Source organism: Pavona decussata, unplaced genomic scaffold (assembly GCF_977016875.1).
Source record: "Pavona decussata unplaced genomic scaffold, jaPavDecu1.1 SCAFFOLD_120, whole genome shotgun sequence".
Classification (NCBI taxonomy): Eukaryota; Metazoa; Cnidaria; class Anthozoa; order Scleractinia; family Agariciidae; genus Pavona; species Pavona decussata.
In genome coordinates, this window is record NW_028145534.1 from 673395 (window position 1) to 690855 (window position 17461).

Consider the following 17461-nt stretch of genomic DNA (forward strand, 5'->3'; position numbering starts at 1 on the left):
ATATTCTGACATCAGTAGCATGCACGAATGAACACTTTGTTTAACGATGGCAGTAATATTAACAGTCAACATGCGTTAGCTAGTCATTGCCTGAATTAACCATCATTTTTTTTTCTTTCTTATTGACCAGAGCACATTATTCACTCTGTATTGTGCACTGAAAGAGCTCTTCTTGTTGCTGAAAAATAAACCTTATAATAGCGAACTTATGTTAAACTAATAGGCCGTGAAGTTGTCATCATTCTTCGTGTGTACCCGCACATCTCGAACTTTCCAACAAAACCCAACGTGACTTCTTGGTCGTAACGGTTAGTACAAACTGCACGTAGACCACGTACCGTGCCTTGACTTATTGCACGTAACATGGTTCTAGCATTTAACCCTACGAACGAAAATCCTGCACCGTGACAATTCGAATAAAGCTACTGAGCAGTACTTTCCTGTGGTGCTATGCTCTACAAGGTGGATCTAGCTCTTGTGTCTGTGGATATGAAATACAGTAAAAAAAAAAAAGTCCTAAAGTATAATTAAAATGAAAGCTACTATGCTGTAGAAGGTGTTCCTAACTTTTGAATCTGTGAATGAAACTCTAAAGTGTGACCATTTAAAAGAAAACTGCTGAGCATTTCGTACTTTTCTGTACTAACTGTTTGGTCTGCAAGACGAAATTCTAAGGAGTGAATTATTAAGACGTAAGCTATTGAGCAGTTCCTCTAGGACTGTAGTACCGCTTATTATGACATAACAAGGTGGTTCTAGCTTTTTTCCTTGTCCGCTGATAAAACCCTAAAGTGTGACTACTAAATTAAGGACGGTGCCTACTAGTATCGAAGTATTTTTGTGCGTTTTAAGACTATGCGGGAAAAGCAGATCTTAGAAAGGCCTATTGGAATCCAAAACGAAAATTAGGGGTAGCCACGCATTTTTCAGAGATAATTAAGCAATAATATCTCTAAAAAGCGCCAAAATATGAAGCAATGTATGGGATTTTTTCCTAAATTGAAGCTTAATTATCTCTGAAAAATGCATGGTTACCCCCAATTTTCTTTTGAGATACCAAAAGCGTTTGCTAAGTTCTGCTTTCTCCGCATAGTTTTAAACCGCGCAAAAATATTCCTGTATTAGCAGGCACCACCCATAGGAAACCCGAGTATCTCGAGATGCACAGAACGTATGCGCAGTAACAATAGTAGGCACCGTCCTTAAATGCTACTGTTAGCCCAAGCTGAATTTAAGAGAACGCTAGCCAAATATCGGCGGTGTCGTGTTAAAGAGATTTGAATTACTTATGGTTAACTGTATTACTTCCTGTCTGTGCAATCAGTTTGATGATTTAATGCGTTTTAGCGGGCAAGGGTTCAGAGGCGGATACAGGGGAGGGGTTAAGGGAGTAGCAACCCTCCTTTGAGCAGCGTTTGTTTCTTGTCATTTTGTTTGATTCTTTCTAAATTAATAATAAATAAAAAAAAATTTACGAAATGTTTTCACTTCCACCATTCGACTGCTTGTCAAGTTACGATTTCGCGACTGAAGCAATTGGAAACATCAAGTCCGCTAGGAAAAACATTGACAGCGACTTTCAAGTTTGGTACAAACAAATATTAGACCTTGCTGAGAAACTGGGAATCGTTGAAGCTATTCTCAGAAAGACAAGCATACAGAGCAATCGCTCAAACATTCCCAGTTCAAGTCCAATTGATCATTACAAAAAATCTATGGCTATTCCCCTTCTTGATTCTCTGATTATTCGAATGCAAGACCGATTTTCTTAGGAGGATCCGTCATTTGCTTTATCTAGTACCCTCCATCATAGTTAATAACAACACCCTGGAGCTATCTGAAGCAACAGAAGGCATGTTGGTCTTCGAGAATGAGCTTCCCAAATCGTTTGGGAATGAGCTGCGAAGATGGCAAACTATGTGGCAGTCAGAAGAGAAAGAACTTCCAAGCAATTTTCAACGAGAACTTGGCACGTGTGACGTGACGAGGATGCTTTTCCAATCATCCATCGTTTTCTTCTCATTGCATGCACCCTACCAAACAGTAGTGTGGAAGCTGAGCGGTCCTTTTCGCTCATGAAACGGATCAAGACGCACAGGCACCTGATCAACGATGTCTGAAGAGCACTTTTCAGATCTTGCTGTTATTGCTATGTATTACCCTGAGAGATTCGAGGTAGACGAGATATGCAAGGTCTTCGTGTAAAAGCTCATCCTAGAAGACTCTTTCAGGTTACGTTGTTTGATTAACGAGGTATGTAGTGAAACGACAAATAACTATTGTTGATACTGCTGTCCCCTTTAATCATGCATTATTATTTTGGGGTTTCTGGCTGAGAAATAAGATAAACTCCAGATTTTAGTTCACAACGGCTTTTCAAGTCTCAGGAATGCTGCAAATGGCGCTTTAGATGGAATATCGGAAACATTTTTTTTTGGGGTGGGGGGGCATGGCTCCGGAACCCCTTAAGAGCTCGCGCCAGAGGCATGGGGCCGTCAGTCGCCTTCTACACCATTGGTGTTGAAGGTTACTACAATAGTGTACAATCCCCCCTTTCAAAAATCCTGGATCAGCCCCTGCCGGGTTATACCGTTCCCGTGTCCTTTTCTTTGATGGAAGGACACGATGAAGTATAACCGTCACTCACTAAAATCTATTAAATCAACAAAGTGATCGCACAGAAAGCAAGTACTACATCATGGAAGTATGGTAAGACATTTTTATTGCGAGATTTATTTTATTTCTATGTCCTTCGACCAATTCAAGAAACCCCATACACAATCTTATATGTTTGTTGTAACCATTACACAACTCAAATTCTTTTAACACACCACCGCCAATATTTGGGTAGCGTTCTCTCAAATTAGGCCTGCACTGCCTGTGACGTTATTTCCTGCAGAAGATACCGTATAGCCCGCATTTATCGGAACCGCCCGAAAGGTGCTAGGTGTAATTGCTGAGATCTAAGAGGTTGCACTCACTAAAATTTTTTTTCAGAAAATAAAGGGGTAACGCAGTGCGAGGCAATAGAAAATTCGAATTTTACGTAATAGAATGATTTATAAAACGACTTAATCACAGTTAAAGGACGGTGCCTAATAATACCGAAGTATTTTTGCGCAGTTTATGACTATTTAGGAAGAGCAGATCTTAGCATGGGCTATCGGAATCCAAAAAGAAAACTGGAGGTAACCACGCATATTTTAGAGATAATTAAGCAACAATTGTTACAAAAAGCAGTAAAATACATGACAACGTATGGCGGGTTTTTCCTAATTGAAGCTTGATTATCTCTCAAAAATTCATGTTTACCACTCCCCCCCCCTCCCCCAATTTTCTTTTTGGATACCAAGAGCACTTGCTAAGTTCTGCTTTCTCTGTATAGTTTTAAACCGCGCAAAAATATCCCTGTATTAGTAGGCACCACCCATAGGAAGCCCGAGTATCTCGAGATGCGCAGAGGGTATGTGCAGTAACAAAAGTAGGCACCGCCCGTAAAGGTTCAAAAGTAACGATAGTTGCGTAGTAATATTGTAGTCGTAGCTATACGCCAAGTTGTGATCGAAGTAACTGAAGTATCAGTAGCGGTTGAGTTCGAACTGAAATACGATAATTAAAAATATATTCTAACTTAGATAAAGAATTATAGCAATATTGGCAAACATAAATGCGGACGTGATAATTGATACACAAAATTAAACATAACTCACATAACAAAGTACGCTAAAACTGAAAATATCGTAACATAACTAGTCTTAGATTGAATTGAATCAGGCAGTATTGAGAATATCAGTCTTTAGAAAGAAACAATTTTGATAAATCGTACAAATGCTTTTGCTAGTGATAATAACGTTAACATGACAATATTGAATCTTGTGTAATTGATTTTAACACTGATCTTAGAAACTGACGTTCCTTGTGGCATAAAACACTAATTATTCAATAAGAAAACTGTTAAAAATGAAAATATAAAACTTACTTTGGTTGACGACTCGCACCAAAAGAAAGCAAAATACAACTATGATCCTATGATCCTAGCACGGTAGCTTGTGTTGGTGAGATTCGTTCGTTATGAGTCGCTTTTATAACATGTGGGTTCATGGATCTGCTTAGGGTGTTGCCTAAAATGTCTGTTTTAGGTTCAACGTTATTTCCTAACAGTAAATTTATCAGCGAATAAGCGAGAAACTGCAAATTCGTCACAGAAGCGTCATACTGCTGTGAGCACGTTTAACCAACCTAATAACGATATGTAATTTCCCCCACCACGAACACAACAACACAACTTGATTTGTGACATGATAGAAGTGTATTTCTAAGACCTGAAGCTTAAACGAGGACAGGCTGCATCAAAATAAGGATAAACCTCTCTACCACCTCGGGTGGGAAAGAGAAACTACCAAAACAAAAACTATCTTCATGTACGAACTACAAGAGCGTATACAATCTCACCAACTAAAAGCTAACCAAATTTTGACCGGGGACAGACTGGGGCAGTACCCAGGACGGAAGGGGGGGGGGGCAGTGTCGCGTAACGGCCGGATGTTAAGTCCTCTGCTGATGAGTGCTTAAAGGGAAACAATTACTAGAAACACTTTTGGGAGGAAATAAGCAGGAGCTGCACTTGTCTGCTGCGTTAATTAGAAATTTGTATTTCGTTCGCGAGCAGAATATTAAGGAAGGCAAAACGTAGACAACTGACGTCCCCAGTTTGTCCCAACAACTCATTTTACGAGTTACTTCTACTCACGTCGGGTTTTATTCAAGTTTGAAATTCACTGCAGGGAATGGGTCTCTATTTCCGTTGTGGTAATTTAAATTGACTTGCGGTCTATGGAGGCGTCGGCGTCGCGTAGGCGGGTAGATCACAATTTGTGATCTTTTCCTGCATTTTGCGATTTCAAAATATCGTGCCGTTCAGAACAGTAAACTTGAGTGATCCGGTACGGATCATTCAACGTTGGAAATCGTTAAGCGAGTGTCTAGTTGTGTCAGTCGTGTCTTTTAAATCGAGTAGTTTCACGGTAAACGTGAGTGATCCCTGATTTCTTTACACATTTCTTGCGAATTTCAAAGAAATTAATTCCCCCTGTAAATGTAGAAAAAATGTAGAGCCCCTTGGTAATGTTTTGCTGTTGCACAGTTAAACATAGTCTACGCTAACCTACAGAACAGGCGTTATTTTTATTTTATTTTTTTTCCGTTTTCAGTTATGGTATTACATCCTTACGTGAGGCCCACCACTGTACTGTAATAAGCAATTACGGGGGATCTTTACAAAAGGTCAACTGAGCTTGCTTAACATCTCCTTGCCAGACCTAATAATTGAGTTTTCTGTAAAGGATGTAAGGAAAAAATAAATAAAGATTAATCTTCCGCAGGCGAGCGGAGGCAAGCACGAGGCGAGCGCGAAGCGCGAGTCACGTGCGCGTCACTCGCGCTTACCTCCGCTCGTCTGGAAAAGGCAAAAAAAAACGCCTGTTCAGCAGGATGTCTACGCGTGGTATGGCGTAGGCTACTTAAATCATGGGCAGGAGTCCATGCATAATTTTAGTTCTTTAAGAAGCCCTTCATAGCGTCACAAGATTTCCCGGATATATCTCATGGCCTGTTTTAATTGAATCTTTTCTTTCACTTAAAACGCAAATATTTCTTTATTTTCGCTACCGTAACAAGACGAACTGTGGGCATCTCGAAAGACCTTGTCCTAGTTGATTCAGTTCACTTCTAAAAATTTGGTTCTGATCTTTGAAGTAAAACTGACTAAGGATGCGTTCGATTGACCCTATTCCGGAATAGGAATATATGCAATAATGACCAGAAACCCATCATGGAAGACTTAGGAGTTACTAGAGTACAAAATCGCCCTTAAATTATCATGTGTCAGCCAATTTTTGAGGAAATGTCTTCCCAGATTTACTAAAAGAGCGAAATCTAACGGCTATTCCACTTATTATTATTCTGGAAAACGGTCAATCGAACGCGACCTAAACTGCCACCATAAAAAGATTTGAACGCTGACGTTTCAAGCGATAGCCCTTCGTCCAAACAATTTTTAGTTTTTTGTTATTTTCAAGTTTGGAAGGGTGAAACTTTCATAGGCTACTGAAAGGAAATAAATAGTCTTAATGCCACGGTTCAATAAATTTATTTTGAAAAGCTCCAACATCGTACACAAACTGGTTAACAAAAGACAGCTGAACAACCAAACAAAAATCTGCATATCCGAAAACAAATGTCGAACGTAATTATGATACAGATTTCATATGTTTTCCAATCATTTGACTTATTTCTTATCTAAACTGAACATTTTGAATATAATACACGAAAAGGTGAATATTTGCATACTGTGTAAACTCAACCATATCTGCTGTAAATTGAATTTTTCCGATTATTTCAGTGTCGTCAAGGACGCAAGTTGTTTCCACCTTGAAATCTGCATCGATCATCTCAACAGTTAAATGTTAAGTTTAAGTTGGTTTCTATCCGATCGTTTGGTAAGTGTCTCGAATTTACATCAAGTGCCGAAAAATTGAGGCGATGAACAGTTAATATTTTTCCTTGATTTTTAGTGTTAGTGAGTTGAGAGTCAAAAACTCCAAGCTATCCTTTCGAGCAATCAAAAGACACAAATGACCTAAAAAGATTATCAGAACTCGAAGCAAATTCGTTTCGGCGTTAAACGTAGCAACATGTGTGCGAAAAAAAAATCTTCTGGCATTGGTCTTTTCTTCGAATTCTGATTGATTAAGAAAGTGGTGCGAGTATTTCTTAACAAATCACTGAACTCGTAGTTGAGTAATCCTAAGCAAACCTTCGACACTTTAAAGTGTCAAACCCTTTAATGGTCAAACGTACGAATTCGTTCGCTTTACTGGGTTACAGCTTTCAAGGTTAGCCACGTTGAAATCCAGAGACCTGAGTGGTTATTATGGTCTGTTTACAGTGTCAGCCAGTAAGTGCCAATAAACTGAGGATAACCTCTCTTTGCCGTTCAGTACAAAAATTTGTTTTCAAGCAAAACCAAAAATGCCCGTTTTACGCGTCTTGAAATTGGTGACGTCACAAGAGAACTTGAGTCCCCGATATTTTCGAGTAGCAAAAATTTCTAGGGAGACCTTCATATCAGACAACTAAATCCCTTTTGGTCGTCTACTTCCAGAAAATTGGCAGAAAAGAAAGAGTTCAAGGAATTTGCCGGTTAAGGGGTTAATTGAAAATTAAAACTCACTCAAATAATGTCCGAAATTATTTGCCTATATAACAATGCACATGACAAGGAATTTTAAAGTGGCTAGAATATACTCAACTCAGGCCTGTAGCTCAGTTTCATCGCCAACCCAATCGCTAATTATGCCCAGTCAACCTCAGGGTCACCGGGTCTAATTAATTTCCGTTCCCGTTTAACGTTTCATAGCCCAAAATTGCCTTGTCTCAAACTGTTTGATGCTTTGCGCCGCGGTTCAAGCTATCTGCTGTTGTGTATAGTCAAATGAAGAATGATGTTAAGAAAACAAATGAACCCAAAATTTTCCCTTAAGGTGCACTGCAACTATGAAGAAAATTATCATATAGGGCAGCTCTGTAACAAATTTATACGACCCACTTAAAGTATTCCTGTTGTACATGCAGGAAACAATTCATTCGACATACAAAAGCCATTCGATCTTTCCATCAGTTGTTAAGGAAGACTAAACACACAGATTCTGTAACCAGGAACATGTTATTAAAGTCTGAAAGAATACAGCTTAATTAAATAGTTTACGGTCTGGTTGAATTAAGATTTCCTTTTATTTTAATCATTTTTAACAGTTTTATAAGTTGGTATTTTAATAGCATAAAACAGCCGTTCTCTCCCTTTAAAAACTCTCAACTTTTCTTCTACGCAATTGCGGTTAGGAGCAAATTAGACCGTCGGAGTAAAGTGAAAATTCGAAGGATGTCCGTTGGTGGGAACTGATCCTGCAGTAGTCTTGAAAATGCTTTACTCAGTCAAGATCAACAACATTGACAAACTGTTACTGTTCCATAATAGGTCTCTGTCTTTAAGCGGAGACTTTGAAACATCTCTGGCGCTTAGGTTGGTAGACATGCAGGTCCCTGTTAAATATTTCCTAACACGAGGAGCATGTTGCATCATCGATCATCAGTTGAGGCATGAGGCAATTCTGGTTGTCCTAACAGGAAACGATTTCGATTTAGGTTGGATTAATGAGAAAGCACCACCAGTGTGACCACATCTCGCCCGAAAATGAGTCGGATTCACGGATTCGAGAACGAGTTTCATTTACATACAGAGACTATCGAAATACGAATCCTTTTTAAGTTCTGGCTTGTGGTATATAAATGTCAGTAATGTAGACAACGATTTTCATGTTTCGCTTCACATCTAGTGGGTCGGGAAAGGTTTTTGTGTTCAGGGTCTAATCACATTTTTTTCTGTAATTTGGAATACGGTATCTTCACGCTTCATACGATTGCCTTCTTTATAAAATTACGCTCCTAAGCACTTTGTCTCCTTCTTCTCTTTAGTCATCGTCAGTCCTCCACGCCACTTTTTTGTCTCTTTCTCGTTTCCTCCTGACTTTCTCTTTCCTTTTCTTCCTTTCTCTGTCTTTTTCACTTTGAATCTTTTGAGGCACCGATACAGGACCAGACCAGCGTGCTTTAGCTTTTGATCGATATTTATCCATGCGATCTTCCATTTCAGAGATAAAAGTTTCCTCCTCTGGGTGACCACGCATTTCTATTTTCCTCAACGATTTAAAACCTTTTCTCTGTGTCTGTCTGTTTTCACAGAAATCAGCGTAATAACGTAAAACGATTTCCCATGCGGCATTAGATTTCTTCTCTTTGCCACCAAAGACAAGTTGTAAGCGAGTAATCTCTCTGTAGAAGTCCCTCATGCGTAGTAATTCTCGGTGAAAATTCTGAAGCTGCTTTCTGTATTCTAGGTTGGGAATAGTTTTTTCAAGCCCTTGAATGACTAGTTCGAGATCAGCTTTCTCAAGATCCAGTACTCCCAATTGTACTACATAACAAACAGTATTCTTAAACTTGTCTCTCAAACCTTTGGAGCAAAACGTGTATTTATAAAGATAATAATCTACTCGCAGAACACTGTTGTTTGCAAAAACGACATGAGATACCATTGTTTCTGCTTCACCTTCAGATGTCTTTTCAAGTAGTTCATTTACATCTGTCACTGCCATTTTTACTAAGCCACCAAGAAACTTTGTGCGAAACGCTTCACTTAGGCACTTTTTGATTTCTGCAACAGTTGCCTTCTGTGTTGCAATCAAATATTTTTCTAATGTTCCGACCACTGTCGCTACTGGAAACCGTTTATCTTCAGTGGCCGTGACTCTCATTCTATTTGTCTCTGTTCCAATTTTAGTGGTCAACATTTGTTGGATTAGTTGGAGTTGTTCAATCGTTTCTTCTTTGTTATCGATTTCTGACTGTTCCGTCCCTTTCGTAAAGCTGCTCATCGTTTGTCCCATCAGTCTGTCGTGCTTTTGGTCCTCGGTTGGACCAGTTGCTTCCGAAGGTAATTACCTTAAATCGCGGTGATCTGAAATTAAACTGCTTTGCTGATGGACTTTGACACGTCTTTGGAAGTTGTCTTGTCATCAACAGTGACCGGAATAAAATTAATGCATGTTTCAATTATTAATCGCGGAAATGTGAAAAATAAGTTTGCCCGTGAATTTTGACATATCTTTGTTAAGATAATTAACGACAAAAGGAATTTAAACACCTTTATGGCAATGTCACGGTCCTGCTTTGTTCTCAAACTTCTCTCTCTCTCTCTACTGAAATTTGTGCTGCTCAGTTCCATCGAAGAAAGCTGAAAATCCCTGGACTGATCAGGTATATCAAGTAGGAGAACGCGACGACCATGTAACTTATTTTATACGATATTTAAGGATTAGAAAACACTTAATATCGAGTGATGGGAAAATGTTTTTCCTGTTCTGGAAAGATCCACTAGCAAGGGTCAGTTGAATCAGCACAGCTAAGAGGAAAAAGTTAAGGCTACTTTGTGAATAAAGTTTAAAGAAAACGCCTAATTATGTAACCACAAATATGAGTAGCATCAATCATTTTAAGAATTGCCTTTATGTTACATTCTCTAAACAAAACACAGTAAGTAGGAAAACAAAAGCATGACTTTATTGAAGCTTCCTCAGTGCCGCTCATTAATTCTGTTGGAAGCGCAAAACTCAATAATAAACAGGAAGATCTAAAGCTGTTTTTTTTTTCTTTCCTTAACAAATCGAGCCACCATTTGTAGGCACTAATAACTTACTTATAAACACAATATGTGTGGTCATCATCAACCTTTTACACAACTGTAGCACCCAACAATCCCACAAATTCTTGGTCTTATTTGTTTTCAGAAAACAATCAGAGAAATTTGAAATTTTGTTTTTTCAAATAAAAGTTAACTTCTTTCTATGTTTATGATGTTGTTTTTGATCTCTAAAGAAAAGTAGAGTTAACAACTCGATTATAATGAATTCTGAATTCTGAGACAATGAAGGTCTTCTACAATTTGTCTTATCTTCAGTAAAATCACCTTGTAGCTTGGTAGTACAAAGAGGGGAGGAGAGAAAGGGGAGAGAGGGGAGTAAGATGGGCCTTTCAAATGTAAATTAATGACTTAAGACTCGAGTAACTACAAATATTTTATTCGCTGTTCAGTCAATCTACAAAGGTTTCCTTTACAGTGTCTCCATCACGGAAATTACTGACGATTAATTCCCTTGTATATCTAAAGAAAGGTATTCAAAAATGAAGATCTGTCAAGGATTTTTGAATTAAACATTTATGAAGCTTGTATTTCTTTTTTAACACGCTGCAGTTGTTGTTTTTAACTGAGTCGAACTAGTGGCTATATACTTTTTCGCTGAAACATTTACTAAATCCTACGGAAGGTGGTGGTACAACACTCTTCTGTTTTATAGCTACAAAATATATCGTTTGAAAATCACTGAGCTAAACTAGTGCATATTGCTTCACACAGGAGTAATATATTGAAACTCGTGATATCACACGCTGAAAAAATCTGTTAAAAACGAACAGTGTTCAGTTTTCTACTCCAGTTCCTTGTGCAATACGCAGGCCATGGATGACTTTGTACAGCTCTTCCATGTACTTTCCTTCCTCCTTTAGCTTTTCGGTGGCGGCTTGTATGTTCTCCGAACCAATGGTCTTGTCCAGCTCGTAAAGCACGACTTGTGGATCCACTTGCTGAAGATCGAGTACTGCCGTTTGTATCACATAGCAGAAGGCATTCTCTGCCTTTCCTTTAAGGCCCGCAGAGCTGAAATCATATTTGTACATATGGAAGTCGACTCGAAGAATGCTGTTATTTGCATAGACAACATGAAAGCCCCTCTTTTCTTTTTCTCCTGCAGCTGCGTTGCCAAGAAGCTCGTTCAAGGCTGCTGTTACTAAGTTGTGAAGACCATCAAGGAACTTTCCTTTAAAAAGATCACCCAGCGTTTGCTTGATCTCATCAGAAGATGCTTCTTGTACTTCCACCATGTACTTCTCCGTCCTGTCAACCACTGCACTAATGGGAAGGGATCTATCTTCAAAGGCTTTTGCCTCCATTTCTGCAGCGTAAGCGTCGAGTTTAGCGGAAACTAACTTTTGCAGTATTTGAACTGTCTCTTTGACGTCTTCTTCAACGTCGCCCCCAAGGAATTTGCTGATATCAAGGCCCATTTTGGATTCTGCGACACAAGAACAGGTTTCGTACAAACGTGCACCTTCTGAGGTTGTGCTGAACTAAAAGCTTGGGTATTCGGGGCTTGGCTAAATACAAGTGTAATGTTTAGCATAACTCCGCATTCTCAAGAGGTCGGAAGTGACGTCCATTCAAATTACTTGACTTAAGAATGTATTTTCTTGGAACAATTAAAAACAACGCTAGACAGATGAGGTCTCAATTCATTGATTCGTTATTCTTATTATGAACATCGACTAAACATCCCGCATTAATCACGGAGCATGAAGAAGCGAAATAAAAATCTGCGATCAAACTTTTCAACATACAAATATACTCCACTAGCTCAAATTATTTGTGTACCAAATAAAAGTATTTACACTCTGTCGCTAAGTCGGTTGATACAGTATGCACCAAATTTTCGTGGTGTGCGATTACAGCGACTCAAGTGAGTTCAGATCGATATGGCGGTTTTACGCCATCGAAACGCAGCCTTTTGAAAGGAGACGGTTGTGAAGCCTTTCCATCGCTGTTGATGACGTCGACGACGATCAAAAGTAAGATGACTGAGGAAAAGCAACTAAATTTTTGAGCAAGATGTATTTTTTTGCTGGTTAGTGACACAGGCAAACAAGAAAAAATTTGAGTTCTTCCAACAAAAATCGAACCTCCCAACCTCCCAAGGATTTTCGATTTTGTTTCTTTTGTTTCCATATTTTTATTTTCTTATTGAGGGGCACTTAAAAGTCTGAAAAGTAATGTTTGATTTGGCGATTTCAAAGGTTTTAAAAAGCATAAATTAAAAGTTGGACGAAACATAGTCCAGGATGTCTACTAGAAAGGATAGTCAAGTGTTGCGGTTACCTAAAATGACATTTTATACATCAAAGATGCGATTTAATTTGTTTACACACATGCAGCGAATCAAAAACTCATGCTTTAGAGAAGCATCTCAGTTCCAACCGACGTAACTTTAATGTTCACTCGGTGGATCAAACCGAGTCCTTTTTTTTTTCTTAATAAAACCTCCACATTTGACATCGTTTTCTGAGCGGCACAGTTTTGCGCGCGCTCGATTAGTCTCCTAACCACGTGACATGCTATCGACTGATAACTTACGAGCAGAAATGCTGCTCAAAATGGATAGTGACAAAATGGTTCTTTTGAAAGGCAACTTTTATTGGTAAGTTGATAACATTTATTATATAACAAAACAAGTTTCATGTAAGCCAACTCTTTGTTGGTGCTGCACGCTTGGTTGACAATGAGTTTAAAAACAACTCCATTGAGCAAAATAATTGTTAAGTATTCTGTTCTACACAGAAAGGTCACAATTCATTCGGTTTAACAAGAAAGCTTTTCGATCTTTCTATCAGTTGTTAAGGAAGACTAAACAGACGGATTCTGTAACCAGGAACATGTTATAAATGAAGATACCCCCCACTCGTGGGCCCCTCCCGGGCATCTTTTCATTTTGAACACTTTTAAATGGTATGTTTATTATAAATAAGTTGTCAGTGCCTACAAGTGCCTAGCTGGTGGTTCGCTTTGTTGAAAGAAAAAAACAGCTTTAGATCTTCCTGTTTATTACTGATTTATCCGCTTTCAACAAAATTCATAAACAGCCCCTTGTGGAGGCATCAAATTCTTGATAGAGTCTTTTGTTTTCCTCAGTTAATATATGGGTTGTGTTCAGAGAATGAAATATAAAAGCAATTGTTGAAAAGATCAATGCTACTCATATTTGTGGTAACATAAGTAGGCGTTAGGCTTTTTTTTTTCTTTTAATTTTAATCACTAAACTGCCGTAACTTTTTCCCGTTTTCTGTGCTGATTCACTTAACTCTCGCTAGTAGATCTTTCCAGAACAGGAAAAACATTTTATTATCAGCTCTCAATATGAACAAATACCGTTTTGAATTGAGTTACGTGATCGTCGCGTTCTCCTACTTGATATACCTGATCAGTCCAACAAAACTTAAGTGATCCGGCTTTCAAAGTCTGGCGTGGAAGAGATTTTCTCTTGTCTTCGGTGGAACTGAGCAACACAAATTTTCAGGAGAGGGAGAACTTTGGGAGCAAAGTAGGACATTGCCATATAGGTATTAAATCTGATGCCTTGTAATGCAATGCAATGCAGTATAGCCCATTCCCTCCTGGCCCCCTTACCGTTGGGGGTTCTGTCATTGAAAGGGTTGTGACCTATAAGCTCTTAGGTGTCTATATATCTGAAGATCTTTCATGGAACGTACACGTAGAGCATATAGTCAAAAAGGCCAACAAGCGTTTGTACGCACTGCGCGCGCTTAAGAAGAGTGGCCTCACTATCAAGCAGCTAGTGCAAGTGTACTGTAGCATTGTACGATCTGTACTAGAATATGCCTGCCCTGTGTGGGCAGCTCTGCCAAAGTACTTAGATGACGCTATAGAATCTGTACAAAAAAGGACCCTACGCATCATTCTACCGAATTGTCACTATGACGAAGCCCTAATTCAATCTCACATCACTGCCCCTTCCCAGAGAAGGGAAGAAGCTTGCATAAATTTTATCAAGCGTGATTGCCTGTCGTCTCCTGTCCTTAAGCCATTAATTCCTCGCGTGTCAATTGACAGGCCGTACTGCCTCCGATCAGGCGAACGTGTTCCGGTGCGCTTTGTCCCAAAGAAAAAGCGGTTCGCAGATTTCTGCACCATTAAGTATCAAGACCAGCTGTAATCCTTTTCTCTGTTATGTTTTCTCTGTTTTTTGTGCTTTAATCATATTTATATAATTATTTATCTGAATGTCTTTATACCGTAGTGTCTTGTACTATTGTAACTGACCATCCTTGTAATTCAGCCTTTTAGGCTGCGAGAGGGATTCCAATAAACTATTATTATTATTAATTTGAAGTCGTTTATTACGGTACCAAAGTTGTTCTAAACTTTACGGGAAAGCTAATTTTCACATTTCCGCCTTTAATAATTGAATCTTGTATTAATTATTATCCAGTCCATGTGAATGACTGCTAAGCTTCCAAAGACACGACAAACGTCATCAGCAATGCAGTTTTATTTCACATTACCGCGATTTTAAGGTAATTACCTTCAGAACCAAGGAGATCAACAAGACAAAACACCCGGTAGACGGATTGGACAAACGATCAGCAGCTTTACGAAAGGGACGGAACTGACAGATAAGAAAGAAGAAACGATTGAAGAACTCCAGCTAATCCAACAAATGTTGGCCACTAAAATTGAAACAGAGACAAACAAAATGAGAGTCGCGGCCACTGAAGATAAACAGTTTCCAGTAGCAACAGTGGTCGGAACGTTAGAAAAGCATTTGATTGCAACACAGAGGGCAACTGTCGCAGAAATCGAAAAGTGCCTAAGTGAGTTTGTTGATGGCTTAATTAAAATGGCATTGACAGATGTAAATGAACTACTTGAAAAGACATCTGAAGGTGAAGCAGAAACAATGGCATCTCATGTCGTTTTTGCAAACAACAGTGTTCTGCGAGTAGATTACTATCTTTATAAGTACACGTTTTGCTCCAAAGGTTTGAGAGACAAGTTTAAAAATAATGTTTCTTATGCAGTGCAGTTGGGAGTTCTGGATCTTGAGAAAGCTGATCTCGAGCTAGTCATTCAAGGGCTTGAAAAAACTATTCCCAACCTAGAATACCGAAAGCAGCGTCAGAATTTTCACCACGAATTACTGCGCATGAGGGACTTCTACAGAGAGATCACCCGCTTACAACATGTGTTTGGTGGTAAAGAGAAGAAATCCAATGCAGCATGGGAAATTAACATTTTGCATCATCGCCTTCTCCTGACCGATTTTCATCCAAACAGACAGACACCGACGAAAAGTTTTGGATTATTGATGGAAATGGAAACGAACATTACGCCGGTACAGGAAACGAATGTTGGCGTCGAGCAGTGTTGTCCCAAAACGGTACCTGTATCGTCACCTCGGAAACGGTTTCGCCACTTGTGCTGCCCGTTTTAGGATTGTTTGCTTTTTCTGTTCACTTATCACTGTGTAAAAATGTAACAAGCGTTAATAATCGTGGACAGTTTTCGATATTTTGAGCTTTTAGGTTCGACATTTCGATATCAACGTTTCGATATTAAACCAAAGCGATTGATTAAATAAGGCAGTCTTCGTCTTCGTCTGCGTACTGAGTCAGCTGAGTAAGGCAGTGAGATCAACAGTGTATTAACCCATACAGCGTATAGTTCATTCGTAGTATCGCAGCGTAACAAGAACGTAATTGACTGTAATAACATAATAAAACTTTATCTTATCTCTTCCTTGGATAACAGTAATAGAAACCGTTTATCTTCAGTGGCAGCGACTCTCATTTTGTTGTTATCTGTTTCAATTCTAGTGGCATTAGATTAGCTGGAGTTGGTCAATCGTTTCTTCTTTGTGATCGTTTTCTGACTGTTCCGTCCCTTTCGTAAAGCTGCTGATCGTTTGTCCCATCCGTCTGTCGTGTTTTTGGTCCTCGGTTGGACCAGTTGCTTCCGAAGGTAATTACCTTAAATCGTGGTAATCTGAAATTAAACTGCTTTGCTGATGGACTTTGACACGTCTTTGGAAGTTGTCTTGTCATTAACAGTGAATATAATTAATGCATATTTCAATTATCAATCCCGGAAATGTGCAAATTAAGTTTGCCCGTGAATTTTGACATATCTTTGTTAAGATAATTAAGGACAAAAGGAATTTAAATACCTTTATGGGAATGCCACGGTCCTGCCTTTTTCCCAAACCTCTCATTCTCTCTTCTGAAATTTGTGCTGCTCAGTTCCATCGAAGTAAACTGAAAATCCCTGGACTGATCAGGTATATCAAGTAGGAGAACGCGACGAACTTGTAACTTATTTTATACGATATTTAAGGATTAGAAAACACTTAATATCGAGTGATGAGAAAATGTTTTTCCTTTTCTGGAAAGATCCACTAGCAAGGGTCAGTTGAATCAGCACAGCTAAGAAGAAAAAGTTACGGCTATTTTGTGATTAAAATTCAAAAAATCGCCTACTTATGTAACCACAAATATGAGTAGCATCAATCATTTTAAGAATTGCCTTTATGTTACATTCTCTAAACAAAACACAGAAGTCCCTCAGTGCCGCTCATTAATTCTGTTGGAAGCGCAAAACTCAATAATAAACAGGAAGATCTAAAGCTGTTTTTTTTTTTTTTTTTTTTCGTTCCTTAACAAATCAAGCCACCAACTAGGCATTTGTAGGCACTAATAACTTACTTAAACACAAAATGTGTGGTCATCATCAACCTTTTACACAACTGTAGCACCCAACAATCTCACAAATTCTTGGTCTTATTTGTTTTCAGAAAACAATCAGAGAAATTTGAAATTTTGTTTTTTCAAATAAAAGTTAACTTCTTTCTATGTCTCTATGTTGTTTTTGATCTCTAAAGAAAAGTAGAGTTAACAACTCGATTATAATGAAATCTGAATTCTGAGACAATGAAGGTCTTCTACAATTTGTCTTATCTTCAGTAAAATCGCCTTGTAGCTTGGAAGTACAAAGAGGGGAGGAGAGAGAGGGGAGAGAGGGGGAGTAAGATGGGCCTTTTACATGTAAACCAATGCCTGAAGACTCGAGTAACTACAAATATTTTATTCGCTGTTCAGTCAATCTACAACGTTTCCTTTACAGTGTCTCCATCATGGAAATTACTGATGATTAATTCCCTTGTATATC

The 17461-nt window shown here is 38.7% G+C and overlaps 2 protein-coding genes across 2 annotated transcripts; one reads left to right on the plus strand and one right to left on the minus strand.

The window, feature by feature from the left end:
• Window positions 1–10673: 10673 nt before the first annotated feature.
• LOC146469698 (uncharacterized) lies at window positions 10674–11778 on the minus strand. Its single transcript, XM_085122951.1, has one exon. It carries the CDS (start codon window positions 11734–11736, stop codon window positions 11092–11094), a length of 645 nt encoding a protein of 214 aa, XP_084979077.1. The 5' UTR covers window positions 11737–11778; the 3' UTR covers window positions 10674–11091.
• Window positions 11779–14115: 2337 nt separating this feature from the next.
• Window positions 14116–15731, plus strand: LOC146469699 (uncharacterized). Its single transcript, XM_085123003.1, has 2 exons — window positions 14116–14146; window positions 14815–15731. Exons 1-2 carry the CDS (start codon window positions 14116–14118, stop codon window positions 15729–15731), a joined length of 948 nt encoding a protein of 315 aa, XP_084979129.1.
• Window positions 15732–17461: the final 1730 nt, after the last annotated feature.

Excerpts from the sequence above, each read along its gene's own strand:
- LOC146469699 (XM_085123003.1), top strand. The coding sequence starts at position 14,116 with ATGCCTGCCCTGTGTGGGCAGCTCTGCCAAA. Across the intron at positions 14,147-14,814 it reads GTGTGGGCAGCTCTGCCAAA|GTAATTACCTTCAGAACCAA; the intron begins GTACTTAGATGA and ends CGCGATTTTAAG.
- LOC146469698 (XM_085122951.1), bottom strand. The coding sequence starts at position 11,736 with ATGGGCCTTGATATCAGCAAATTCCTTGGGGGCGACGTTGAAGAAGAC.